Source organism: Camelus dromedarius, chromosome 19, assembly GCF_036321535.1.
Source record: "Camelus dromedarius isolate mCamDro1 chromosome 19, mCamDro1.pat, whole genome shotgun sequence".
NCBI lineage: Eukaryota > Metazoa > Chordata > Mammalia > Artiodactyla > Camelidae > Camelus > Camelus dromedarius.
In genome coordinates this window covers 19,932,800-19,960,746 of record NC_087454.1, presented here as the reverse complement: position 1 = coordinate 19,960,746, position 27,947 = coordinate 19,932,800, and the positions used below count along the sequence as shown (strand labels likewise).

The 27,947-nt window shown below is 51.7% G+C and overlaps 2 protein-coding genes and 1 long non-coding RNA gene across 8 annotated transcripts in view; 2 read left to right on the top strand and 1 right to left on the bottom strand.

Moving 5' to 3' along the window:
- The first annotated feature begins 64 nt into the window (after nucleotides 1–64).
- CCHCR1 (coiled-coil alpha-helical rod protein 1) lies at nucleotides 65–12,299 on the top strand. Of its 5 annotated transcripts, none has more exons than XM_031435364.2 (18): nucleotides 65–168; nucleotides 1,163–1,295; nucleotides 1,374–1,587; nucleotides 2,833–3,136; nucleotides 5,142–5,305; nucleotides 5,426–5,561; nucleotides 5,741–5,851; nucleotides 6,050–6,199; nucleotides 6,671–6,781; nucleotides 6,867–6,973; nucleotides 9,410–9,522; nucleotides 9,697–9,742; nucleotides 9,890–10,026; nucleotides 10,162–10,350; nucleotides 10,447–10,548; nucleotides 11,362–11,513; nucleotides 11,623–11,794; nucleotides 12,033–12,299. In XM_031435364.2, the coding sequence occupies exons 2-18, from the start codon at nucleotides 1,280–1,282 to the stop codon at nucleotides 12,143–12,145; spliced, it is 2,337 nt and encodes a 778-aa protein (XP_031291224.1). In that variant the 5' UTR covers nucleotides 65–168; nucleotides 1,163–1,279; the 3' UTR covers nucleotides 12,146–12,299. The 5 variants fall into 5 exon arrangements, with proteins under 5 accessions (XP_031291224.1, XP_031291228.1, XP_010976454.2 ...); XM_010978152.3 differs by having other exon boundaries at nucleotides 100–168; nucleotides 1,229–1,295; XM_031435367.2 differs by lacking the exon at nucleotides 1,163–1,295 and having other exon boundaries at nucleotides 120–168.
- A 2,029-nt stretch (nucleotides 12,300–14,328) lies between these two features.
- Nucleotides 14,329–15,907, top strand: PSORS1C2 (psoriasis susceptibility 1 candidate 2). Its single transcript, XM_010978153.3, has 2 exons — nucleotides 14,329–14,478; nucleotides 15,078–15,907. The coding sequence occupies exons 1-2, from the start codon at nucleotides 14,427–14,429 to the stop codon at nucleotides 15,431–15,433; spliced, it is 408 nt and encodes a 135-aa protein (XP_010976455.3). The 5' UTR covers nucleotides 14,329–14,426; the 3' UTR covers nucleotides 15,434–15,907.
- Nucleotides 15,908–20,956: 5,049 nt separating this feature from the next.
- Nucleotides 20,957–27,947, bottom strand: part of LOC135318613 (uncharacterized) — a 28,855-nt gene continuing 21,864 nt past the window's right edge. Inside the window, exons 5-6 of one of the 2 annotated variants that reach the window (XR_010376836.1) lie at nucleotides 25,503–25,846; nucleotides 20,957–21,094 (exon numbers count right to left, since the gene is read on the bottom strand). This is a non-coding gene — a long non-coding RNA (uncharacterized LOC135318613). Of the gene's footprint in view, nucleotides 21,095–25,094; nucleotides 25,847–27,947 lie in introns of those variants that run through there. The other variant, XR_010376835.1, reaches the window with a different exon arrangement.

Genomic DNA, 27,947 nt, shown 5'->3' with positions numbered 1-27,947 from the left:
TACTGCGCCTGCGTGCACTTCTTTCCCTCCTCCTTCCGGGGTGGTACAGGGCTTTAGAGCGGCCCGCCAACCTGCCCGCTTTGCGCAGGCGCGGTCTGGCGCGGAGGCCACGCCCGGGATCTAGGTGTAGGGGGTGTGGCCAAAGGGCAGAAGGGTCTCTCGCGCTGGGTAAGGGGCATTCGGGGAGAGTCGGTTGGGGGCGGGAAGGGGCTGTGAAAGGGTTGCAGGGGTGGGTTCAGGGATCCACAAGGTGAAGAGTACACGGGCCGGGGGAAGGAACAAATGAGGTGGTCAGAAAGCCTTCGAGCTCAGCGTCCAGCAGAGTGAAGACTCAGGAGTATCTGGGGAAGAGGAGCGAGGGAGAGCAAGGCTATCGAGTTGAGGGATGAGAGTGAGGGGCCAGAAGAATTCCTTCAGGATAAAAGCGAAGTAGGATGTGGGGAGGGGGGTAGGAATCCCAGATTGGGGGAAAAATAGATGAATTCGGGTGGGAGAGTGGGGAATTCTTGAAGAGCCCTCTCTATGCTCTAAGTCTCTGGAGAGGCTGATGGGCGACAGGAATGGAACCTGAGGGGACAGTAGAGAGAAACTGAGGAAAGTTGCTGGAAGGGTTTGGATGAGATGTCAGGAAGCTGACTTTCCTGCCAAGGGGTCTAGGCTGCCTGGATCCCCCCACCCCCCACCCCGGGGCCCTGAGTAGGCATCCTGCCCTACATTTGGCCACATTCATCCGGGGCCAGGCCTTGGGCCAGTGCTTTGAGAGGGAAGGATCCAGGAGTCATGGCTTGGTGGTGTCTGGATGGGCTTCCTCAAGGCCTTGCTGAGCCGTGGAGAGAACTCTGGAGATTGGGCTCACAGCCCCTGCACTGCATACCTCCTTTCTCACCTCCATCCAGGAACGGCAGAGACTGTAGAAACTTAAGGAGGATGGTAAAGGCACTGCCCAGAATTCTAAACATATGAGTAAAACCTAAGAGCCTCTCAGCCTGTTTCAGTACATTCTCTCCATCTCATGGCTGTTGCTGTAGTTCTATCAGGAACCAAACTGAGAGAAGCAAGTTGATCTTCGAGTATTTCCTACTTCTTTTGGGAAGGAGGAAAAGAGGAGTTAAGAGTTGATGGACCTGGCTGTTGTTTAAGGATTATGACTTTGTTATTGTAGGAGCGCTCTCTTGGGAAGGTGGCCTGAAAATTGAGTTGGAGTGTCCTTGTTTCTCCTATTGTCCAGGGGAACATAGATGGCTGGACACAGAATCTAGAGACTTCAAATAATGTGGAGATGTTTCGACCTTCAGGTCAGTGGGACCTGACAAGGGGACTGGTGATTGCGTCTCCCTGGGGAACTGACCATCTTTGTCCTTACGATTCCTCAGGTTCCACTGGGCTGATTCCCCCATCCCACTTCCAAGCTCGGCCCCGTCCAACTCTGCCAAGAATGGCTCCCACTTGGGTCTCAGACATTCCCCTGATCCAACCCCCAGCCCATCAAGATGTCTCAGAGAGGCAGCCAGACAACCAGAGACTTCAAGTGACCATGTGGGAACCGGAAGTTTCTGGCAAAGGGCAGGAGCCCAGGTGGAGAGGCAGGTAGGGATCCACCGTGGCTGTTTTCTCAGGCTTGGTCGCCAGTGACCCTTCTTCAGTGAAATAGATTCCTTATGCTATTTCAGCCCTTAGTTCCGTGATTTGTTCATTTTTAAGTAAGAAATTGTTGGTGCCTATAATGCGTAAATAATCGTAAGGCCATGTGTTAGCCGCTAGGGACAGGGGTACCAAAAATGAGTAAGAGAGATCCTGATATTAAGGAGTTTAAAATCCTAAGAGAAGAGATAGCTTGGTCCGCAGCTAATATATTAAGCATAGTATAAAACAAGAAGTGTGGGCTGGGCATACAGACCCGGTGCTGTGGCGGTGTGCATTCATTCTGATGGATTTGGCTGTGCTATTTGTCAACGTGCTGTCTGTTAAAATTCTTATTCTTGATGTTTCATGTGGGTCTTTTCCCAAATGGACTGGAACATCATTTTCTGCCATTTTGCTCTCGAGCAGAAATGCTGATGGATCTACCTTGGACCCCACCCTAGAGAAGGGAGCATGATGATGCAAAGGGAGCCCTGGCGTGAATGTCAGGAGATGGAGACTCTCCGTGGCTAGTTTGGCTACCAGTGAGGAGTCTTTTGACCAGTCACTTAATTACTCTAGGCTGCAGATCTCTGCCACTTTTTAAAAAAAGTCCTGTGGTCCTGGGCCTCAGTGAGGGAGCTGTATCAAGAGCCATGTCATAAGCAGCTTTAAACTTTATGTGACGCCAGTAGGCTGTGCTCTCCAGAGGTTGGGACTATGTAATTTATTGAGGTGCTGCCCTCAGACTTCTCACGCAGTATACCTGACATTCAATAAATGATTTTAATGAGCGCCTGGCCTTGCTGTACTGATACTGGAAGCTGTGACCTTTCTTTGCACCTCCCTAAATTTTCCTTGCCCTTAAATCAGAATTCAGAAGTCTCCAAGTGTCTTTCCAACTTGGACTGTGTCACCTCATAATATGCACATTTGATGTTTTAACATATCTGCCTGTGTATCGCCCCCAAGAGAGCATGTTCTGTGATCTCAGCTAGCCTTTAGGTCCTGTGGGCCCAGGTATGCTTAGTGGGGCCTGGATGAATGTTGATGCTGGTGGAAGTGCAGAGATCCCCAGGGCCCAGTTTCATCCCCTGCCATCTCCCCACTCAGGAGCAGAGGGAGTCTCTTCTCCTTCTCCTGTCTCCATTTATGCCTTGGCCACTCTCCTGGCATGAGACAGGTCTCACCTGTGCTAACCTGTCTTCGAAGGTCTGTGGAGCTACCTGGGTCACAGGCCCTGAGCCAGCAGGCTGAGCTGATCTCTCGGCAGCTGCAAGAGCTGCGGCGGCTGGAGGAGGAGGTCCGGGTGCTGCGGGAAACCTCACTGCAGCAGAAGATGAGGCTGGAGTCCCAGGCCATGGAGCTGGAGGCTCTGGCCCGGGCGGAGAAGGCCGGCCGTGCTGAGGCCGAGGGCCTGCGTGCTGCCTTGGCGGGGGCCGAGGTTGTCCGGAAGAACCTGGAAGAGGGGAGCCAGCGGGAGCTGGAGGAGGTTCAGAGGCTGCACCAAGAGCAGGTGAGTGTGGGTGTGGGAAGGGTTCAACTTCTCAACGTGAACTGGGCAGGAGCTCCCCAGCAGAGAGCAGTGATGAGATGTTTGGTGAAGGTGAAAAAACTGGTGCCCTGGAAAGAAGGAGGACTTGGGTGTGTTGGTCTTATTCAGACTGCACTTTCCCCCAGGACTCAGGTGACCTCCCATCACTTGAAGCCCTCCTTCCCCTTCCAGTAGGAAGTAGTTTGTCTTCCTACTTTTCTCTAGGTACCCAGTTCATAAGGGAGCACTGGGAAAGGGGAAGCGGAGTCCTAAGGTGGGCTGGAAAGGGGAGATTATTCAGTCAGCAAGCATTTATCTCTGCTTGCTCTGTGCCATCCTGAGACAGGAGCTGGGACACTGGGGTGAGCGAATCAGCCCAGTCTGCCCTCAGGGGTGGAGCTGACAGCCTAGTGAGGGCACACACATTCAAGGCTTAATTTAATCCTAATTCATTCATTGCCATTGGGAGAAGTGCCATGAAGGAGAAGGACAAAGGAGCCCTAACTGGTCTGGGGGTTTTCAGGACGCCACCCTAACCAGTTGACGTGTGAGGAAGTAAAGACATTGAAAGAAAATATGGGTGAATACCCATAATCTGGGAATGGGGAAGCCTTTCTACCTATGAATCAAAATCCAGAGCCATTAAAGTTTGACATATTGACTTTATAAAACTAAACTTAAGAATGACAAGATAAAAGTAAAATTAAAGGACCAAATAAAGGAGGGAAGATTATTTACAGCTTGTATCATAGGAAGAAGCTAACATCCCTATTCTATAACGTGTGCCTAGAAATCAGGATGGAAATACAGCAGTCCAGTCAGAAAATGAACAAAGGAGATCATTCGAAGAAAAATATATAGGGCCTTTAGATTCATGAAAGACTCTTAGTGATAAGAGGCTGACATCTGTGCGCTAGGAGTGGCTGGTGGGGCGGCCTGTGGGGCGCCAGTGGGGCTGGTGCAACACTGGGCAGCACATGGACGGGAGGAGGCCCGAGGGGCATGAGTGCAGGCAGTGAGGGGGCGCTGGGTGCTGGGGTGGAGTGTGAGGCCTCGGGCTGTTCAACTTTATACTTTACCTTAAGAGCAATGGGCAGCTGTCGAAAGATTTTAAACAGGGAAATGACATGATTGGATTTCTATTTTAGGTCTAAAAGGACCACTTTTGTGATTTATGTCCAAACAGCTCACTGTGACGGGGTTCTGGAGATAGGACTAGAGGCCGGCAGGCAGGAAATGGGGGCAGCCACTTCCCTCCTTCACTGGCCAACCCCTGACTCCTTCAGCATCTCTGACACCCTTAGCACTGTCGGAGGTGCCGTGAGAAAAGGACAGGCTCCCTGTCTTCCTAGAGCTTCCTTTCAAATGGAGGGAGGCAGGTAGTAAGCACGTGTAGAAGCAAGATGGTGTCATAATGATAAAAATGCAGGAAGGGCCTGAACAGGTGATGGGGCCCAGCAGGAGGATCAGGATTAGAGGCCTGGTGAGGCTTTCCCGAGGGGGTGACATCACCTGAGATCTGAGGTGCTGGGGGAACTCAAGCCTCCAGGTTGACTCCAAGGTGGGAAGGAGCGGGCTTGTTGAGGGGACGATGGGAGAGCGCTGTGGCCGGAGTGCCGTGGGCAGTGGAAGAGCGACAAGAGACGGGCTTAGAGAAGCGGGCAGAGGCCAAGGAAGGACACTGGCCTGCACAATGTGGTAAGTAAGCCACTGGAGGGTTTTCAAGACCAGTCAGGAGACTGTTGCCGTTGTCCAGGCCAGAGATGAGGGTGGTTTACCCGAGGTTGGTGGCTGTGGAGATGAGAGGAGTGACAGTACTTGGGGAGAGAACTGGCTGATGGATTGGAGAGTGATGGGGGCGTGGGCCCCCCAGGCTGGTCTCTGTTTTGCCATGCACAGTTGGGTGATTTCCTGGGTGGTCGTCTGAGGTCACATGTGGTGAGAGTGAGGGAGCTCACCTCTGCTGAGCCCTCCCTTCTCTCCGCAGCTCTCCTCCTTGATGCGGGCTCACCAGGAGGCTCTTTCCAGTTTGACTAACAAAGCAGGGGGCCTGGAGAAATCTCTGAGTAGTCTGGAAACCAGGAGGTCAGGGGAAGCCAAGGAGCTGGCCGTGGCCCAGAGGGAGACCGAGCTGCTTCGGAAACAGCTGAGGTGAGTGGACGGGGTGGGTGGCTGGAGGGGAGCCCAGCAGTTGGTGGGTTGGTGGGTGGGGTAGGTTTCCAGCCAGGGTAGCCCCACTGAATGGCTACCCTGTTCCCACCCCAACCCTAGCAAGACCCAAGAAGACTTGGAGGCTCAGGTGACCTTGGTTGAGAATCTAAGAAGATATGTAGGGGAGCAAGTCCCTCCTGAGGTCCACAGCCAGACATGGGAATCAGAGCGACAGGAGCTTCTAGAAACTGTGCAGGTACAGGGCATGAGGTGGGACAAGGGCTCCGGTTCTGGGAAAGGGGCCCCTGGAGAAGAACACAGACCCCTGGAGAGAAGGCAGTGCTATACAGGGGGCAGACTGGCCACTGCCTGAGGGCCAGCTGGGAGCCCAGAAAGAGGCGTCTGCCCTCTCTCTCCCTCCACCCTGACCCGCAGCACTTGCATGAGGACCGGGATGGTCTGCACACCACGGCCGAGCTGCTGCAGGTGCGAGTCCAGAGCCTCACGCACATCCTCTCCATGCAGGAGGAGGAGCTGGCCCGGAAGGTAGGCCCCTCATGCCCTGGGTACCTCCCTGTGGGCGGGAGGGGTGATGTGCCGCAGCCAGAACCTGTTGGCGTCCCTCCTCCCCACGCCTCTTCTTGCTGTGGCTCCTGCTGCGTGGGCAGGATAGAAGAGACAAACCCACCTCCTCCCTCTGCTCCCCGGGGAGCCCACAGTCTCCCCTCTTCCTCCACCCTGCAGATTCAGCCTTCAGACTGCCTGGAGCCCGAGTTCACCAGGAAGTGCCAGTCCCTGCTGAAGCGCTGGCGGGAGAAGGTGTTTGCCCTCATGGTGCAGCTGAAGGCCCAGGAGCTGGAGCACAGAGGATGCGTGGAGCAGCTGAAGGGGCAGGTCACTTGACGCTCTTTCTCCCCACGTTCTCCCCCTGCCCTCCGCTCCTGTGCTCCTTACGTAAGGGATGACATTTAGTCAGTAAATACTGAGTGGTTCCCATGTGCTGGCAGCACAGCCCTGAGCAAAGGGAGACAAGGACCTGTTCTCAGGGGGCCGACATTCTGTGAGTTGGGCCAGCCTTGGGTAAGATGGTCAGTGACGGCCTTCCCAAGTTGGTGACAGTGTCCAAGGATGGGTGGGTGGCATGAACAGAGGCCAGGCGTCCTTCTGGGTGGGTCACAGGGTGGCTCCTCAAGGTGTGGACACATGGAACATGCTTCCGGAAGGAAACCCTGACTCAGACTCCATTCTCGGGAATGGGAGCTTCTGGCCTCCCTGCGTGGCCTTCTTTCAGAGACCTCTGCCCCTGGTCCTTCCTTCCCAGTGCCCCCACTGCAGCTTTCAGCACTGCCTCCTCTCCTACCCCAGGTGGCAGAGCTCCAGGAAAGAGCTGAAACTCAGAGTCAGGAGCAGGCCATCCTGCAGCGCTCCCTGCAGGACAAAGCTGCAGAAGTGGAGGTGGAGCGAATGGGTGCCAAGGTCAGTGTCTGAGACAGGTGGAGGCTGAGGGAGGGCCGGGGTCCCCCAGCGGAGGGCACCCTTTCCTTAACCGCATCCTTCCTAGGCCCTGCAGATGGAGCTGAGCCGTGCTCAGGAGGCCCGGCGCCGGAGGCAGCAGCAGATGGCCACAGCGGAGGAGCAGCTGAAGGTCGTGGCCAATGCTGTCAGCAGGTATCTGGGACTGAGGGTGGGTGGAGTAGGGTTTCTGCTTCTCCCTGGCTCCCTGGGCACCTTGGAGTTTAAGAGCCTCAGGCAGGAGGGGCTGGAGAGCTGGCTGGGTGGAGGATGCAGGGCTGGAGGTACCTGGTCCTATAAAAGGCTCTGTGTTTATTTTTACCTGGGGCAACCCCTGCACATTCACATCAGGGTCACTTGTTATGACTCCCACCCACTGCGTGTTTGGCTGGAGGAGAGGCAGCGCTTCCCCTGGCGGTTAGTAACAGCTTGAGCTCAGTAGAGCACCTGGAGGGTCTCCACTGTCAGAACTGTTTGAGGATGGGGCGTGCAGACTCTTTAAAATTGTACAGATGTGCCCTGTTCAGTTGGAAAAAAATTAATCTATTTATTTTAAAGCTGTACACCCACAGGCAGCCCTTGTTTTGTTGTATTTGGCTTTGTGCTTCACAGATACTGTGTTTTTTTTTTTTTTTAACACATTGAAGGTTTCTGGCAGCCCCACGCTGAGCAAGTCTATTGGCACCATTTTCCCAACAACATTACTTTTTAATTAATGCTGCTTGTTAGTGTTTCGTTGTTTTTTTTTTTTTTTAGACATAATGCTATCGCCAACTTAATAGGCTACAGTATAGTGCAAACATAACTTTAAATGCCCTGGGAAACCAGAAACTTCGCGTGACTCGCTTTATTGCGACATTCACTTTATTGTGATGGTCTGGAACTGAACCACAATCTCTCCGACATCTGCCTGTACTTGCTTACTAGATATTCTGTCTCAAATGTATGCCAGTTTCCTTTTTAATGAATTGCAAGCCTGTCCCTGAGACCAACTTCCTAGGTGTTTCCTTCACAGCTGTTCTATAACCTTTAGAAAGACCTCTAAGGAGAAACACAGGTTTCTTTGCACTGGTAACAACCCCTCCTCTGCTTTGGATGTTGGGGGCACTGAGGTGGTCCACTAGAGCACTTAGCAGGGTATCTGGCTTGTCATCTGTGCCCTGTAAATATTCACTGTTACCACGAGGCTCTTCTGGATGGATCACATAACACTTTTTGGCTTAGCTAATTGTGATGCAGGATGGGTCCTCACTCGCCATCACCTTCTGTTGGACTTGTACCTTGAGGACTAATTTAACTAAAAAAAAAAAATCATAAAAAATTTCAAACACACATGGCATTAGAGAGACTAGTTATGATGAAGCACCACCCAGATTCACTCCACCCCACCTGCCTCCTACCTCCAGGAGAACAGAAAGATACGCCGTGGACAGGGTTTTACTTTGGTACCAGGACATTACTGAAATGGTTCTCGGTAATGATTTATTGCCAAAACATCCACAAGGCTTAAAACAACCCAAATTTGGATTGTTGCCCGGTTTGTTAGTCTCTAGATGGCTTGTGGATCTTTTCAGGGAAAGGCTTTCAAAAGAGTCACCGTAGGTGTTGGAAGCATCCGCTCCAACAATTTTCGGGTAGAAGTGATCTCTGCTGTGCTGCTAGGGATACAACCTTCAGCCTTGTCGTCTGCTTGTTTTCCTGTTGGTGCAGACTTGCACTCTCCTGGGGAGTTCCAGCCCGGCCCCTGGTTGCTGCCTGGTTGTAGTCCTCCCTGGGGGCCTGCTTAGACTTTTCAGCTTTCCTGAGCCCTGTTGGTCCTGCTTTGGGCACAGCCAGCTGGTAAAGCACTTGGCCTTCATTGATATCAGGGATTTGCTGAAAAGGATAACTTTGATCTCTGATACATAGGAGTGATTGAAAAACAGATTGTGAGAAAGAAACTTCACAGGTTGCTTGATAATATACACATTTAATGCCTTCTTAGGGTGAGGGTCGCTTAGGAAACTGATGGAAGCTATTGGCTTCATTCTATAGAAAAATGCACATAAGTTCATACATCTCAAACGTGGCATACAGCTCCAGGAGATTCCCAAAAGCCAGAGACATACTCAGGGGCCTGCAGGTGAAAAAGTCTAAATCAGCTAGAGATTAGCCCACTTTAGGGCGCTTGTTTTAGCCCCCGTGGAATCACTACTGGATGCTTTACCGTGTGATGGCACCTGGGCCCAGATAAGGTGCGACTCTGTGAACCTCATTGTTTTTCCTGCAGTGCTGTTATTAAAGATGCTGATTGCTAGGACCCAGATGACAAGCTTTCTGTAGGTTTTGGGACCAGGAATAGCTGTGCTTTTCTTATGAGCAACTGTATCACTTTTATCTGACGGTCACTACAGGACTTAATCTGTCAAGTTTTCTTTCATGACTAGCAGGGCACAAACTTGGGGCCTCTGCTTGCCTTCAGCTTCTCTTCCCCCTGCTCTGATTCCCGCTTCCCGGCTTCCCCCATGTACACAGCAGTACAGGATGGAGAAGGTAAAGTCCTTTTGGAAGGGAGGTGGGGTTGATGGGTCAGTGACCTTGTTCCTGCTCCAGCTTTCAGACCTGGTTCCAGAGCACCGTGGCCGAGGTGGAACGGGCCACGGCCCGACTGCCCAGCATCAGTGCCCGAGTCAGCTATGCCGTCCGCAAGGTCCACACCATTCAGGGTGGGTAGGGCAACTGCCGATCGCGCCCTGCCCCTGCCCCTGCCCCACCAGCTCCCTCTCATCCTATATCCACCCACCTGCCTCCTCCTCCGTGGTCCAAGCACCCCCTTTTCCATTCCTCCTCGTGTCCTCTTTTCTGTTCCACAAATTCATCTCTACCCTTTTTTCCCCCAGGCCTGATGGCTCGAAAACTGGCCGTTGCTCAGCTGCGCCAGGAGAGGTGTAGTTTGGGCCACTTGGAGGTGGATCAGGGGAGGGGGTGGAGCTTTAAGGTGTTGGTTGCTGGGACCCAAAACAGCGAGGATGGGGACTTAGGAGTCAGGCAGCTGGGTGATCCCCCTGACTCTGTTTCTTGTCCCTGTCTCAGCTGCCCCCCACCCCCACCGGCCAGGGACATGAGCCTTGAGTTGGAGCAGCTGCGGGAAGAGCGGAACCGCCTGGACGCGGAACTGCAGCTGAGCGCCCACATCATCCAGCAGGAGGTGGGCCGGGCCCGGGAGCAAGGTATGCCAGGTCCCAGTCACTGGAGTCACCAAGCTCGAGCAGGGGCCAGAGTGTGAGCCTTGGGGTTGAAGAGGAAGAGGGAAGAGCTGGGGCCTAGGGCGTTGAGAAGCCTGAGAGGGCACCACATTTTCCCAGGGGAGGCGGAGCGGCAGCAGCTGAGCGAGGTGGCCAAGCAGCTGGAGCAGGAGCTGCAGCGCACCCAGGAGTCCCTGGCCAGTTTGGGGCTGCAGCTGGAGGCGGCTCGCCAGGGCCAGCAGGAGAGCATGGTGGAGGCTGCCAGTCTCCGGCAGGAGCTGACCCAGCAACAGGAGATCTACGGGCAAGGTGTGCAGGAGGGGGCGTGGGCGGACTCATCAGGGGTGGGAGGGAACCGTGAACCAGAGTCCCCGGAGAGACACTCCGTGTGCACCTCCACCCCAGCGCTGCAGGAGAAGGTGGCCGAAGTGGAAACTCGGCTGCGGGAACAGCTCTCAGAATCAGAAAGGAGACTGAACGAGGCTCGGAGGGAACACGCCAAGGCCGGTGAGATTGGCCGGGGTGAACATGTGTTTCCAGGACGTCATGAGGCATGAGGTTATTTTAAAAACATTTTTTAAAGCTTTTTTCGAAGAGTGCCAATCCTGGCACCAATAAACTCTTCGGTGGTAAACACACCCATAGATCCAGCACTCAGATCAAGCAACAGCACGTGACTAGCCCTGGAGCCCTCATCCCCTCCCAGTCACTCCCCTCCACAAAGACAACTACCATCCTGACATCTCACACCAGCAGTGACCCCCAGCTTCTCATTGGGGAAAATTTCAAAACACCTAGCCAAGTGAAAAGACTCATGTAACGGATACTCATGTACCTTCTCTGATTAGAGGCAGTGGTTAATATTTGGTCACATTTCCTCTCTATCTGTGTATGTACACACATTGATATATACATTTCCGGGGAGGAATCATTGAAAGTAAGTTGCAAACATCATGACCATTTAGCTGCATTGCCCACAACTAGGATTGTTTCCTATATAACCTCAATACCATTGTTACACTTTAAGAAAATGAACATGAATTACACGAAATCTGATATCCAGTCCCTGTTCAGATGTCCCCTAAGGGATTCCACGAAGGTTCGGGGATTGGGGGAGGTACTTTGGATTCATAGGATCCTAAAGCATCAGCCACCCCTCTGTAGGGAAGAGACTGAAAGCCACAGAGCATCAGTGGCTCCCCGAGTTACAGAGCTGGGGACCCAGTGTTCCTGTCCATCCTTCCAGGCTTGTTTTCATGCTGCCTCATGGCCTCTAGGCCACCCTACACCCGTCCCCTCTGTGGCCTGGCTTTCCCGTAGTGGTTTCCCTGCGCCAGATCCAACGCAAAGCCACCCGGGAAAAGGAGCGGAACCAGGAGCTCCGGCGCCTGCAGGATGAGGCCCGAAAGGAGGAGGGGCAGCGGCTGACCCAGCGCCTGAAGGAGCTGGAGCGGGACAAGAACCTCATGCTGGTAGGAGGCGGCAGAGACTGGGCCCTTCTTGGGCTGGTTGGGGGCAGAACTGTGGACAGGGGAGGGGGCTGTGCCCGGGCTCGGTGGCGTTTAACATTCTCCTTCCCAGGCCACCTTGCAGCAGGAGGGTCTCCTCTCCCGTTACAAGCAGCAGCGACTGCTGGCAGTTCTTCCTTCCCCACTGGATAAAGGGAATCCCGTGGAGCCCAGCCCTGGGTGCCCAGGGTCTTCAGTGCCTGCACCTCCAGCAGCGGCCCTCTGCACCAAGGAGTCCATCAAAGGTGAGGGGCAGAGGGTGGGGGACTTCAGGAACGTCTCCTCTAGATGCTCTGGAATGCACAAGCCTTGTTCTCTGTGACCCTTAGAGGCCCACAGCCTCTCTTATCAGCGCCCACTGGGGCCAGGAGCCTTCTCCCTCATCCCCCTCACTTCCCGCGGCAGCCCCGGTCTTCTGCACTGTGAGTGCCCCTGACCGCCTTCTCTTGTCCGCCTCCTGTCCCTCTGGGCCTTCTCTCTCAGGATCCCTCTCTGTCCTGCTCGATGACCTGCAGGGCCTGAGTGAGGCCATTTCCAAAGAGGACGCTGTTTGTCAGGATGACGACCAGAACTCCTCTACTTCAGCCTGCCTCTGAGCAGCTGGGAGGACTGAGAGGATGAGGGTGGTGGAGAAGTGGGTCCGGGAGGGGCCAGGCCAGCTCTCTTCACCCTCCAGCTCCCCTTGGCAACACCAGCCACCAAGATGTCTGAGAATTCTCCTGTGGCTCAATAAAGGTGACTACAGTAGAACCGTGGTTTGGACAGTTCTCTCTGGGAACATAAGGGAATTTTCTCCCTGCAGCCTGTCCTGTCTGGAAAGTGTGGGAAGTGGTCCCCCACACAGCTCTTTTTCTAGATGTTTCTTTTTTCAAAAGCCCTTTCTGAGGCCGCTAACAAAGTTTTTTCAAGAAGCTCCAGGTTTTTCGTTTTTGTTTTTATTCTCAACTTTTGTTTTTAAACTCTTTGCCTCTGGAAGATGACCAGTGCAGGGAGATAAAACATTCACGTGTTCAGTTGGCATCGCAGAGCCAGGCAGGCCCCGGCTCGGGCCACCGCGGCGGGCTGAATGGCCGGGTCCCTGCTCCCGTGGCACTCACGTGCTGGTAGGACAACAGACAAGTACTTAAGTGAACAAACCAGCATTTCAAACAATAGAGGAAGAAAGTTACAATGACATGACAGAAGCTGGCTCTGTGGGGAGGGGGCACGAGCTGAGGGGCCAGGCAAGGCCTCTCTCAGGAGGGACGTTGTGCTGAGACTGGAGTGAGGTGAGGAGCAGGCTGTGCAGCCACCTGGGTGCCCTGTTCCTGCCTGGTGAGTGAAGGCCAGAGGGCGGGCACAGGGTGGGCAGGCGCAGAGGCCAGAGAAGCATGACAGAGGATGCTGTGGGAAGAGGCCAAGACCTGGTAGAGCTTGAGTTTTACTCTTAAGTCAACAGAAAGTCCTTGGAGTACTTTTAAACAGAGAAGCAGCCACGAAGTTCGATTTACTTTTTTTTTAGTGGAGGTACTGGTGATCGAGCCCAGGACCTCCTGCATGCTAAGCACCAGCTCTACCACTGAGCTATTACCCATGCCCCCCACCCTGTGGTCTTTGTATTTTTAAGAGATCTGTTGGCTGGCTGTGGAGGATGGGTGTTTTTCTGAGGGGGTGTGGAAGCAGGGAGACCAGCAAGGAGGGTCCTGGGGAGACTGGGAAGAGGCAGTTCCCCAGGCTGGGGTGGTGGCAGGTGGGGGGTGGGGGAGGAGAGGAATGAAGGCTTCCAAAGTGGGCCACAGGGGGACAGCAGTGTTCCTTCCGGGGAGCAGACCAGGTGGGGACAGCCTGGGGAGGAGTTCTGTTTTGGACATGTTACTTCTGAGAGGCTTAGGAGACCTCCAGGCAGAGGAATCCTTGCGGAGGGAAGGTTCCAGGGGGGTTGCTGAGAGCCGCAGACAAGACCTAGACTGACATCTGAAGGATGAGGAGAAGGAGAGGATGGGCATAGAGAGGTGGCGCCAAGACCGCAGGAGGGGCCAGAGGGGCCGCAGGGAGGACTCCAGGGGGAAGAGGAAGAGGCTGAGAGGACGGGGGAGCTGAGGCAGTGTCTTCCTGAGCCTCTTGGGTGTGACTGATGAAACCAGCCCTAGGGTGGGGAGAAGGAATCAGGATGTCCTCGTATTTCCTTCTTCATCTGCAGTCACCCCAGGTGCTACTGGATGAAATTCCTTGGCTATCCCTGTGTGCCTGAAGAAGGCACACCCTGGAGAGAGCACATGGGGCCCTAAGGGGAGCGGAAGTTCTGGGGAAAGAACTGAGCCCCAAGTGAGAGGGTTCAAATCAGGATGAGGTGGGAGAAGCTTGGTGTACCAGCTGAGACCACCCTGGCTGCATCCCAGGTGTTCCAAGGGAGCACCCCATTCCTCTCCTCCTTGTCCCCTGCAATCACCCATCCCCTGCCTGGCACCCTGCTTCTCAGCCTGTGTAATTAGGCCGCTTCCCCACGCATGGTTTGCTCTCATTCCTTGCCTACCAATGGCTTCAAGGGATGAAAGGTGGAAGTCCCTATGATTATGGGTTCCCGCATGGTGTGTGTGAAGGGGGTTGTGAAAACAAGGATGGAGTGACCAAGGTCAAGTTCATCGATAAATCCAGGATGGCTGGATCCAGAGCTGGGGAACTAAAATGAGGGACGCCACCATCAGAGGTTACACATTAGCTGTGGCCTTCCAAACGGGTTTGACTAGTTAAATTCTGGTTATATTCCTTGTGTCACTGGGCTGGGCCCTTCCCAGAGATTGGCTTCCTCCTCTCTCTCCTCCCTTATAAAACCTCTTGAGGTTCCCAGGCACCCAGACTTGGCCCACCCCTGACTTTGGGGGCCAGGAGACAGCCAAGATGTTCAACTGGAAGCTACTGGGGATCCTGGTCCTTTGCCTGTTTGCCGGAGGTGAGCTGGGAAGCAAGGCCTGGAGTGCAATTTGAGGCTATGGGGAAGGTCAGGACGATGTGAGAGTAAAATGGATGCACAACAGGGGAGATTCTGAGAGATTCTGGGAATTCAGTTAATGGGATGCAGGTGTCATGGAAAGGTGCATTTTAGCTCAGAATAAAGGTTTTGCTGGTTTGGGTGTTGCTCCGTGTGGCAGTTTAGATCAGAATTTAGGGGTGCAGGTGAGTATTTGCTGGAGTTGAGGTCTGTGTTAAGGGGGTGGAGGTCATTGTAGACATGGGGTCTGGGTGCCACACAGGGTCAGGGTGTAGAAAGCTTTGGGATTGCAGACAGGATAGGGGCCATGCCAGTGGGTGTCCCAGCCATTTTAAAGTCAGTCCAGTTGGAAGTTCAGGGTAGGGTTTTCATGCCGTTTTAAGATCCCTTTGGTATTTTGTGAATGTGTGGAGAGCTACTTTTGAGTTTTGTCTGTGGGATCAGCTCAGGCTGTGGTCCATTGAAGAGAGGTTATGCCCACCCCCTGGGTCCATAGCTGTGGGGAGGTGGGGATCTGGCCCTCAACACCTCTTCTTACCTTTCTCCTTCCTCCTCTACAGGCATCTCAGGCAGTGGAGACCACCCATCTGCCCCATCCACAGAGGCCTCAGAGGAGGAGGGCTCCCCACCACTGCCTCAGGGCCCCCCAATCCCTGGTGACCCCTGGCCAGGGGTACCCCCTTTCTTTGAGGACCCTCCACCTCCAGTTCCCAGTCGTCCCTGGAGAGACCTGCCTGATTCTGGAGTCTGGCCTCCTGAACCCCCTAGAACTGATCCCCCTCAAACTCCCCGGCCTGATGACCCCTGGCCAGCAGGACCCCAGCCTCCAGAAAACCCCTGGCCACCTGCCCCTGAGGTGGACCACGGATCTCAGGGGGAGCCAGACCTTGACCCACCCCAGGAGGAGTACAGATGATGGGATCCCCCAGAGGCATCCCGGGCCTCCAGGCAGAGTGCACTCAAGATACCTCTACCCTCTTGATTTCCCTTGAATCTCCCCAGTTTAGCCTTACTCCTTAATTCCTTTGCTTACTCCTTCAATTTTATTCTGTTCCCTGAAGGTGTTGTCATCAATATTTTCTGTCCCCTCCTGAGATCTCTACTTAGCACCACATTCCCCCTCCTTTTTTCTCTGACAGCAGAAGCGTACACCCCTGCCTCACGTCCAGTCCTCTCCCCTCCCACCTCCTCTTCCCCAAGCCCGGGTCTCCTTGGGCAGGGCTGGCAGCACTGTGTCTCTGCTGCTACCTGGTGGCCGAAAGCTGGGAACTATCAGGAGCTGACTGCTTCCATGAAATGGAAAAATTAAAACGATGTTTTCCTAATGTTGAATCTCAGCTGCTTCTTTGCCAATAAACATTCGAATGTCCTCCTCACAGCCACAAACCTACAGAGATCTGACAGTCATTTGTGTTTCTGTCTTGCCCATATGCATAAGGATGTGGAACTCAGCAGGTGGAGGGTTGGAAATTTGACTATCAGAGTCACAATGACATTCAGACCCACATGTCTCCCATTTCTGGGACCTCTATTTTGGAGAATGGGAGATCAAGTTAAGTCTCTGTTTAGTAGTTTGTGGTTTGCATACCTCTGGCTGAACATGAAAACTTTTCCAGGGGAATTGGGGGGAGAACCAAATTTTAAGGGGATCAATTTTCAGAAATACATGTGTCTCTTCCTAAAATGAATCTGCCTGAGAAGTGTGTTCTCCTTTTCCACCTGTCTTCATTAACAACCCGCACCTTATCCCACTAGACAGAGATAGGCCAAGCTCTCTTGCCTGTAACTGAACCGGACCAGGGAGCTCTTCCTGGCATGGCCAAGTGAAATCAATGGAAAATACAAATCAGCCCTTTCCATTGCATTAAGAGATGCATTTTCAGTAAAAGTTTACTTTTCTGTTGACTCATTGTCAATATTTGTAGTTTTGATCAATAGCATCTTGTAATAATTGTAATTATAAACCCAGTGCAGAATATCTATTTTTAACATTTTGTGTCTTACGGTCATAGAAAATAAATTTCAGTTTATGTACGTATTTTGTTACAGGGATATACAATAAAAGACTTTCCAAAGATACACTAAAATACAAAAAAATACAATGAAAAAAGTTTCATTAGGATAAAACTCAGTAGAGAAAGTGAAATGGGAAAAGGAACTAAAAAGAAAAAGAAATGAGGTAAATTGGTTGACTGGCTAACGGACTTGTTCACTTATTAAAAGGGTGTTAATGAACATGAAAAGGCTATGGTGTTATAGTCCTGCTACATTTAAAACAGTGGTGTGACTTTTAAAATATGTAAGAATTTACATATTTTAAATTTACATATTCAGAAAGTATACCCTTGGCAATATTTAAACATGATTAAAAAATGTTAGTTGTTGACTCTAAAATGTTTAAGAGGTACATACTTTTCCAAAATTCTTTAAGGGAGTATTTGAGCAGGAAAGTTCGAAGGACAGGAGCCCAGAGATCCCGATAGCCTAATGTCAAACAAGCGGCTGGACAGGGTGGGGTTGAGGAGAGGCTCAAAGAAATGAGAGTTCAGTGACCTTAAACTCTACCCTTTAGGACCCAGTTTGCTTATGTGGTAACTCCCATCAAAATCTATAAGAGACTCTTCAGAATTCAGAAATAACCTTAGAACACATAAGTATTGTAGGGGTAATTTGACAGGCCCCAAAGTGGACTAGATTCTCTCACTCATTCATTCAACCATTATCTTCTACCCTTAACATGTCCACCAATGTTGGGTGCCACAGGAGATTCTAAAGAATAAAAATATACAGCTCCTATTCTCAGGAAGCTTAAAATTCGGCCAGGGGACACAGGATTTACACGCAAAGTTAAGTGACAATGTCACAGACTGTAAGGTGTATTAAATAATTACATGAGTAAACATCACAGTAAGAGCAGTAAACGCCATGAGCTCATAAGAGTCACGCACCCAGAGCTGGAGTAGTCAGAAGAGGCTTCCAGGAGGAGGCCCCAAGCCAGGTGCGGCTGGAAGGGTAGGCAGCATGGCAGGAAAACCCGCCAGGACGACCCGCCAGGCAGACCTGCCAGGAAAGGGCGGACCCGGGGCCGCAGGCGCAGGCGCGGAAGCTGGGTCCTCGCCTCCTCGCCTCCCGATGCACACTAGCTTCAGGACCTGCCCTAAGCCTCTGCTCCTGTGCGTGCTGTTCCCGCTACCTGGAATGGCCTTCCTCTCCCCACACAGCTGTATTTCTCTTCAGCGTCGCTCCCTACCCTCACCTGTTCCCCCTGCCTCGCGCCACCTGGTTCTGCGGTGCACTGTGGCTGGAACAAAACTCAAAGGCCAATGATTAATTCCTGTCTCCCCTCCGCTCCCTGGCCCTGAGCCTCTGGGGAGCAGAAACTGTATTCATTTCTTCCCGGACCCTGTTACCGTTTTGGTGCCTACTGACTCCCAGTGTACTGTCACTCCCAGCAGCCCGGCTATGCTGTCGCTGTGCAGGGAATGCTGGAAGCACCTGGAATTGTTTCTCCCCCACATACCACCCCTCCCCCACCCCAACCCCCGCCCACAGCTCCTAATGGATGATGGGAAAATATGGGTGTATCAATACCCCCATCCTCCAGATTGCCCTTTGTGAGACTTTGCTTGGTTCCACAGAGTTGCTTGGCCTCCTTCCCTTCCTGGCCCCACTTCCCCGCTCCCTTTCCCTCCTCCTCACTCTCATAACTTAAAAAAAAAAGTTTTAATTTTTTTCTAACGGAGGAGGATTGAAACCAGGATCTCCTGCAATGCTAAGCAGGCACTCTACCACTGAACTATATCCCTCCCCCTCATAACTTTTCTAAAAAATTTTATTTATTTATTTTACATTGTCTTTTTTGTGGGGAGGGAGGTAATTAGGTTTATTTTTACTTATTCATTTTTTTAATGGAGGTACTGGGGATTGAACCTAAAACCTCCTGCATGCTAAGCAGGCAGTCTACCACTGAGCTATATCCTCCCCACCCCCATAACTTTTTAATAAATCTCTTTTACTTGAATTTTTGTCTCAGGATCTGCTTCCTGGGCATCCAAGCTCAAACACCACATGTGGTTTGCTACAGACTATTGGAGCTACTTTGTACTGTGCATGTGCAGTAAGGGGACTGTTGCCTAAGGCTGTACAGATTAAGCTCTCACTTAATTTGCACAATAACCCTATTGTTATTACCATTTCTCAGAATAGAAGAGGTTACCGTGACTCAGGCAAAGTCATACAGGGTACAAATGGCAACACTGGGATTTGAACTCAGGTCCATCTTGATTTTAGCTACATTATCCCATCTCTCTAGTCATCTATGTAACTCTGACGCAGGTTAGTTTCTGGGCCTTCATGGACCCCAATATTAGTCAGAGTTCTCCACAGAAACAAAACCAATAGAATATACATGGAGATTTATTATAGAAATTGGCTCCTGAGATTATGGAGGATGAGAATTTCCCCGATCTGCCATCTGCAAACTGGATAGCAGGGTGGGAGGGTATAGCTCAGTGGTACAGCGCATGCTTAGCATACATGGGATCCTGGGTTCAATCCCCAGTACCTCCATTAAAATAAATAATAAACAAACCTAATTACCTTCCCCACCCCCCAAAAAACAAACAAAACTGGAGAACAGGGAAAGCCAGTGGAGCAATTTAATCTCAGCTGAAGTTGTGAGAACCGGGGGAGCTGATGGTTGTTAAGTCCCAGTATGAGTGCAGAGGCCTAAGAATCAGGGGGCTGGTCCAAAGACCAAGAGCCAGGAGCGCTGATGTGATGTCTGAGGGCAGGAGAAGATGGACGTTCTGGCTTAAACAGGGAGCAGATTTGCCCTTCCTCTACCTTTTTGTTCTGTTCAGCCCTCGCTGATTGGATGGTGCCCACCTTGGTGAGGGCGATCTTCTTTACTTCGTCTGCCAGTTCAAACACAAATCTCTTCCAGAAACAGCATCACCGACACACCTGAATATCCTGTTTCACCAGCTCTCTGGGCATCTCTTAGCCCAGGCAAAGTGACACATAAAGTGAACCATCACATACATGATCTATGAATGGCTGAATTCATTAATGAATGGTGAGTTTGAGCAGGAGAGAGTAGGTCAAAATGATTAGAGTGAAGGGACTGTAGTCTGGAGAAGAGGCAGATATCATTGGACAGGTAGGTTGGGGGAAATTAGAGGTCTTGGTGCCCGGGCTTGGGAGCTCATATCTGACAGTCTTTCTCCTCTGCTAGAACTGAGCCCAGTGGTGGGGACACACACGGACATAACTGGGTGTACCACAGTGGGGAAGTATGGGATGGAAGGGAAGAAGAAATCTGGACCCCTCAAACTGACCCTCAGCAACTTCCCAAGCCAGTGAGATGGAGTTCATTGGGAATGGAAAGAGAAAAAATTTCTCAAAGGAGAGAGAAAGTAAGGGAAAGAGCTGAGTCCCTGATGTAACCCAGGAAAGGATCTAGGGCTCTTTATATTGTGCGGTTTGGTCTTCATTGCCACCGCATTATGTTGGTTTCCATGTCTCTCCCCTTGTAAAGTATGAGCTTCTTGAGGGCAGGGATTGTGCTTTGTCTGTCTTCGGATGTCTTACTTCTCTCCTAGTTCCTGGCTCAGATTATTAGCCCCATTTCACAGACGAAGAGACTACTGTTAACAGAGGTAACTCACCTGTCCAAGACATAACACAAGTGCCGAAGTCAAAACTGGATGCTGTGGGGAGGGTGTAGCTCAGTGGTAGAGTGCCTGCTCAGCATGCATGAGGTCCGGGGTTCAATCCCTAGTACCTCCATTAAAAATAAATAGATAAATAAATAAATAAGCTTAATTACCCCCCACTCCCAAACAAACAAAACTGGATGCAGGCTCCAAAACAATTCTTCCCAGTTTGACACAAGAGGTGGGTGAGTGGGAGAGGGAAGAGGAGGCAAGAAGTAAACTGGAGATTTTAATACCTATTAATAGACAGCAGGTTTTGGCACCTAAAAATGGGAGGAGGCTGAGTGGGACTGAATGGTAAGGAACTGACACAGCGGAACCCATTGTGCCAGTTTATCCATTCAGATTAGACAATGCTGATTCTTTCCCATCCGCCTTGGCTGATCTCCACCTAGGAGTGAATGCAATGAGGACACCACTGCATCTTATGTCAACATGGAGTCATAGGATTATATAATAGAATAGGATCACAGACTTAGAGAACAATAGCTCAGAACTTTGGACATGGCAGGTAGTCAATAAATGCTTAACCAGTGAGAACATAGAACCCAGAACTAGTATCATGGTATAATCTAATTATAGAAGCTGAGTTACCTTGAGAAAACATTGGGTACAGCCCTCAGCCTTTGGACAGGCAAATAATGTCTTTGGGCTAGACAGAAGAGATGTCTAGTTCAAAGACATTGTCTGTTCTCCTTTGAAGATTTTTTGGGGTAGGGGGAAACTCCAAACCATTCATTTGTTTATCTATTTTTCCATATAATGATCATTTATTAAGCATCTACTGTTTGGGATGCTAGGTGATGGTGACAATTCCAGGGAGAAGTTTTGGTCCTCCCTGCCATCAAGGAGCTCTGTGTCTAGAAAGGAAACAAAGATGTAAATCACAGCAATAAAATGTGATAAAAGTTAAATTAGAGAGGGGCACACCCTGAGGTAGGATCCCAGGAGGGAAGTCCTAACTCCTCTGCCAATTTCATGTTTCAAATTCATTTGACCAAAAACTTGCTTTAGTATACACTTAGGCTCTCTTACTGTACACTTATCACCCTAATCTTTAATTAAGTGCCCACCAGGTGCCTAGCACTGGCTCAAATAACTTGTTGAATTAAACCAAACCCATCTCCTAAGGCTTTTCCAGCTAACATCCTTCTGTTCTGTGGTGTAATTTCAGCCCCTGTGAGGGGGACAGACAGAACAGTGTAATGATGAAAGCGTCAGACTGTCACTCAAGTCCTTGTTCCTACTCTGCCATCTGTTCTCTGTGTGGCCTTGGGATGTGACTAGGGGATTTCTTCAATAATCTCTAAAATTCCCATGCAATGCTGATAGCCTAAATTCCTTGTCTGTGGTATTCCAAGATCTACCACCAGAGGGCAGCACAGAGACTCCTCCAAGGTGTTTCCCTCCAGAGTCCTCATTTGGCGTCTAACAATATCCACTCCCCGGGTACTCGGTCAAGCCCTTCTTAGTCTCCAGGATGACCCCTCTAAGGTGAGTCAGGTACCTGGGGTGACAGGAGGAAGGCTCTGGCGACCTAAGGGAAATTCAGGCACAGGCTATTTGGCCGAGTGGTCCACACCTTCATTACTTATTCTTTCTCTCATTGCCAACTGAGTTCCTTCCATGAGCCGGGAAGTGCTCTAGAGCTGTGGATACAGCGGTGAGTCAGAGAGGAGGGCCTCGCCTGCAGGCCCTTACCTTGGGGGGGGGGGGTGAACAATAGGCAGATGTATACATGATGTATGTAATAGGATATCTTGTGGAGATAAGAGCTACGCAGGGGGGAGGGGAGGGCTCAATGGTAGAGTGCATGCTGAGCATGCAGGAGGTCCTGGGTTCAATCCCCAGTACTTCCATTAAAAAATAAATAAATAAACCTAATTACCTCCCCCTCGCCCTCGCAAAAAGGGGCAATGAAGAAAAATAAGGCAGAGGAAGGAAACAGTCATAAGTGTGGGGATGAAGTGGAGCACAGTTTTAATAGGGAAGTCAGGGAGGGCTTCCACCAGGACTGCATGAAATGAGGGACTGAGTTGGGTCATGTAAATACCCAAGGAGAAGAGGAAAAGCTAGCTTGGTGCTGTGTGCAGAATACCGCATCAGGATTCTGGGTAAAGTCCCCGGCTACTGGTAGTAGACATCATCTTCACACCCTGAACTTGCGTCTGCAGCTCCAAAGGATAAATAATAATTTCTGTCTCCTAGAAGCATTGAGGGAATCAAGATCCATCCCCTATGTGCAGATGTTTGTGACCAGCTGATGGATACACACTGTCAAGGAGTCAGGGAGTCAGTGTCCTTCTCTGGTTCTGGTCCTGGGGTCCCAGAGAACAGAGCTGGGCACGGGATGCCAGTGTCTCCAGTAGGATTCTGGGTTTCCTGGTCACCTGTGTGTGCAGGTGATGCATCAGGTGCCAGGGACACACTGGGGGAAGCTCCCTGCCTATGAGATACTCTCAGCCAGAGGGATTTAGACAGGCTGGAAGGAGGGGAGAAGACGCTGATCCTACCCCCAGAAGCTCTGAGGGCCACACCCTGCTTAGCAGAAGTCCTTCCAGCCTCTCCTGAAAGCACATTCAGACCGTGCCCCGGTTCTCTCTCACCCTCTCCTGCTGGATCAGGAGGGAGCTGGGTCTCTATTCTGGGTGACCAATAACAATAAAATGCATTAATAGCGACTGTGGGAAAGAATGACTATTTAATAGGTGAGCATCATGAGCAGACAATGAGTGCTGGTTTCTCTAACACTTGTTCCACAGAGCAGAGAGGATGAAAATATTATGGTTACTCTAAGAGCTAATCACAGCCTCCACATGCACCTCCTCATGAGACAAGAGGGCTGGTGGCCAAATCAGATGTGACTTAAACAAAGCGATGAAGTCTTGAACCCAAGGACCATGACTGTCACTCAGCTGACTCCCTATTGTTTGCAGGAATTGGTGGGAAGGGAGAAGGATGGGGGAGGAGGGAAAGGAAACAGGAGTGGGGGTACAGATAGCCTGGTGGGCAGAGCTCCCACCTGCCACATCTTCCTCTGCAGGATTCACTGGCTGAAGATGGCCCTGGCTCTGACCCCAGCCCTCACTCCCATGTCCCAGCTGCGGTGCCCTTCGTGCATTGGAAGTTGCTAGTGGGGCTGCTAAGATGGTGAGAACAGGGCCAGGGGAAAGCAAATGTGGATACTGTCCAGGCCAAGTTCCAGGAGGTCAGTCCTAGAGGAGAGAGTGATGGCCCAGGGAGCCAAATGGAGAAGAAAGAAGGTGTGGCTGAGTATGGACCACGCCACTGAGTAGATTTGAGGAAGTAGATGTATTTTGATGGGGTGGAGACTGCTCTCCAGAGCCGTGATTCTCAGCTAGAGGCAACATGTTGTGCTGGGGTGAGATTCCCTAAATGAATCACCTTGGGGATTTTTGTAAGGACACAGCACTGCCTACCCCACCCCAGCATCAAATCAAAGCCTTGTCCAGGGGAAATCCCAGTACTTCCTCATCGCAGCCACGTGAGCTCTGCTGTTTGTCAATGGAAGTGTGCTGCCTCCTGCAGAGGACAGAGCTCATCCAGGGGAGAGAAGAGAGGCTCAAGGGAGAAGAGTCAACCATGAGGAATGAGGGCGGGACAGGCAGGCCCACGAGAGAGCACGGGCGAGTGGCTCTGCGTCAGAGCCAAGTTCATGAGCCTGCTGCCCCTGCCCGGCTAGACCAAGCATTCTTGGAGGCCAAGCTTTGGCCATTGGTGTATCCCTGCCAGCACCTCTAGTGATCTTTGCAAGTAGTAGACGTGGGGAGGGGTGGAGGGCATGAAACAGAGGAAGAAGATGTGGTCCAGACAAAGGCAGAAGAGGGGAGGGTGACCTGGACATGTTCATTCATTCTTTCTTTCCAAAAAATCGCCAAGTGCCTAAGTGCTTGGGATTCAGTGGACAGACATGTGTTTTGCCCCCTGCCATGGAGCCTTACAGTCCAGGGCCGAAAGGTTTGGTGGCATTTTGAGGCCAGGCAGGGGCTGCGTAGATGATGTACTGCAGAATCTATCTGAGGAGAGGGTAAAGGAGTCAGACCAGGTGGAATGTGGATTCGGCCTTGATCGTCTACCCGAGGGAAGGAACTCCAGAGGCAGGTAGAGAAGGGGAGACTAAACTGAATGAAGTTCAGCCAGTCCTACGGGCACACCTGGGCGAAGGAGGGGCCATCCAGCTCTGAGTGGGTAGGAACCTCCGAATGTAAATGCATCCTCTCCTTCTATGTTCTGGGTCCTGAGAGGGACCAGGTGGAGAGTGTGGATGACTCAGGGCCACCCATCCCCACCATGGGAGAAACAACTCAGGGGGTCGACCCTCCTGGGATTGGATCCAGAGTGTTGGCTCCCCCGTGTGAGGGAGGGATGAGCCCACCACAGGCAGAGGGAGAGAGAGAGAGCAGGAGAGGAAACAGCTTTGACTGGAGCAGAGCAGAGCCGGGTGCAGAGGAGGGAGAGCCCACAGGTCCTGGAGCCCAGGGTGGCCCGGGGGGGCCTCTCTACCTCTGCCCACCACAAAATAACCTTTCAGGCCCTTCCTCTTCCTATTTTTTTCACTCCCTTTCTCCCTCTCTCAAGCCTATGCCTGAGGTCTGCCAAGAACCCCTGCATGGAACACCTGTTCTAGAACGTCTGTCCGGACTTTTAGGCCCTGGGTGAAATGCAGGGGAGAAAATGTTGAGTGGGAGAGACTTTCTCACTCAGGACTTAACCTCTGAGACTTTGATGACGCACAGGAATTTGTACACATTCTTACAGGGCTTAAGGAACCTGAAGTCAGCCCATGGGCCCCAGCCATTAATTTACGGCATGGTGTAAGCTACACGGAGAAATGGGACCTGTGTGGATTGGGTCTGAGTCCTTTCCAAACTCTTTGGCTTGTTACCAGCTGGTTTGGGCAAATAATTTTAACTCAGTTTTGTCATCTGTGAAATGCGGGATTAAAAACACTGACCTGTAGGGCTAGGATTAAACACCAGAGCACATGTCAAGTACATAGGATGATATGTGGCCCACAGTCGGCAGTCAGGAAATGGTGGTTTTCTGACCCAAAGACTCCTCTCTGACCCGGGTCCTCCCCACTGAGAGCATTCAGCTCCCGCTCGGTTCCCGTGAGCTCCTTCAGCCCGGTGTCACAATCACCTCCCGTGCTGGGCCACCACGCAGCCTGTCCACTCTCCAAACCCGCTGTTCCTCTGCGTGTGCATGTCCCACGCCAACCCAAGCCAGCGCTCCTTCTAAATTTACCTTCAGCACCGCCAAGGCCCTCAGTCTGAGCCACCTGCTCCCTGTTCTTCTCAACATACTCCTCAAGGTCCCAGGGGAAGTCCGGCCACCTCCTTGAAGCCAAGTGCCTGCCCTCTTTCTTCACACCAACCTCCTCTTGGCGCTTTGCGTTCTTGGCTGGACTGCAGCCCCTCCAGGGCAAGGACTGTTCATCTTCCTCCTTGTTGCAACTTCCAGAGCCCAGCACAGGACCACGTGCACCGAACCAATGCCTCGTGCAGAACACAGCAGCACAGAGCAGCCAGGGTGGCTTGGAGTGGACGCAATCAGCCTTCTTCAGATATGGGGCAGGGGCCTGAGGTCTCCTGCTTATAGAAGGCACGTACTTTAAGCTGGGTTTTGTCTGGTGGGGGGCTGCCTGGGGCCACCCTCACTCTCTCACTCATTGGCGGGGTTTGGGGTAGACTTTGTGGCTAGGGAACACAGCAGACGCATCTGCACCACCCGGGCGGTGTCTAACTGGTGAGCATCCCAGAAGGTGGTCTTGGTTTGGGTGGGCACTCGGCAAATGTCCCTCCCCCGCCATCCTTGGCCTCATTAGCTTCAGATCTTTGCTATGTGAGCTGAGAGGAGACCCAGGGACACAGCAGAGTAAAATACATCAAGGCTGATTTCAGTAAGAAGGAGGGAGAGCTGAGGAGAGGCATTCAGAGGGCCCACGTGTGGGCAGGCAGCGAGGGAATGGGGCAGACATGGGTGGTGGGATGGGTGGACCGGGGGGATGGGTGGACCAGGTGGATGGGGTGGACAGGAGGACAGCAGTTGGGAGGAGGAATGTGGCCGCACCACTGGGCTGTGTGGGTGGCAGGAGATATGGCAAGAAGCCCAGAGAGACTGTGCCTCCTTCGGCCCTGGCTGTCCTGGCCCAGGTCTGACAGCATCCTTGGGAGGGATGGGAGGAAGAAAACAAGACAAGCATCGCCACCTGTTTGTGCTGGAAAAGGGTATCCCACAGGGCCGGCTGTGCCTCCTCTTCACCCCACCCACAAGGCTCCCAGGGCCCCTCCCTCCTTCCCCACTGGAAACAGAGCCAGTGGGGCCTGAGAGTCTAGGGAGGAACTGACTTTCAGAAGGAGCAACATCATTTTAAATAGCACCCCTGTGTGCATGGTGTGACTGCTGCTCTGCAGAGGGTGGGGGTGGGCAGGGGAAATTCTTTAGCTCAGCTGGACTGGAGGCTCCAGAGAGGGCCTGGGGCTGTGGGTGAGCACATTCCGTGCTATACAGAAAAAAATTTGTTTTTTAAATCTATTTTTACATATAGTAGTTAATATTTGCAAATCTCAAACTCCCAATTTATCCCTTCCCATCCCCTTTCCTCCTTGTAACCATAAATTTGTCCATTTAATCTTTCTGGTAATTTCCTATTTGATCCTCATAATAGTCCTGCAAGCTAGGCATAATTTGTTTATTTTTATTTTTAATTTTTAAAAATGGAGGTACTGGGGCTTAAACCTAGGATCTGGTACATGCTAAGCACGTGCTCTAACACTGAGCTATACCCACCCCCACCCCCAGGTAGGCATAAATTATAAGATTCCCATTTTACAGATGAGAACACTGAAGTTCAGAAAGGTTTGGTGAGTTGCCCAAAGCCAGGAGGTTAGCTGGAACTTGAACCCAGGTTATACTGATTCTCAAACCAGTGTTGTTTTTCTTTTTCCCTCCTCCCTGCACCAACCCTCTTCAGGGGACACTGTCTCATCACTCCCTGTCCCCAGAGCTCCCACAGACCCTCTCCCTTCCACTCCCATTGTGGGTGCTAGCAGACCGTCAAGGGCTGGATTAGAAGGTAACTACTAGCCGCATGTGGCTATTTACATCTAAATTAATTAAATTAAGTAAAATGATAAATTCAGTTTCTCCCTTTGGTCACACTAGCCTCATTTCACATGCTCAGTAGCCACAGGTGGCTGCTGTATTGGACAGCACAGACAGAAAGTTCTATGGACAGTGCTGGGCTGGGCTCAGAAGCAGAACAGGAGATGGAAAGAAAGGCAGAAACCAGCCGAGGAGAGGGCTCCAGGGTAGGGCTGCCTCTGTGAGGAGTCTGAGCAGGTATAGAAATGAGAGTCTGGGGGAGGGGAGCAGGGAGAGGGCTGGGTGGGCCTGGGGGAGGAGGACAGAGAGCCTGACTCCCAGGCCCCTCCCTCCGATACTGATACTCTCTCTGCAATACCACTGAGCAATTAATTGGCTGGGGTGGGGCCAGGATCAAAGCAGGATGGAGGGGAATGCGATGGAGGAGGAACCGCCCCCCTCTTAGCAGATCTCAGGGCTCTGGTCCTTCATCCTTTAGGGACCTGGGAGTCTGCTGACCCTCCTTTACCTTTTTTTTTTTCTATTATAGACAAATCTATTCACAGTATGCTTGACTACATTACATGTAAATTCATATGGCAAAAG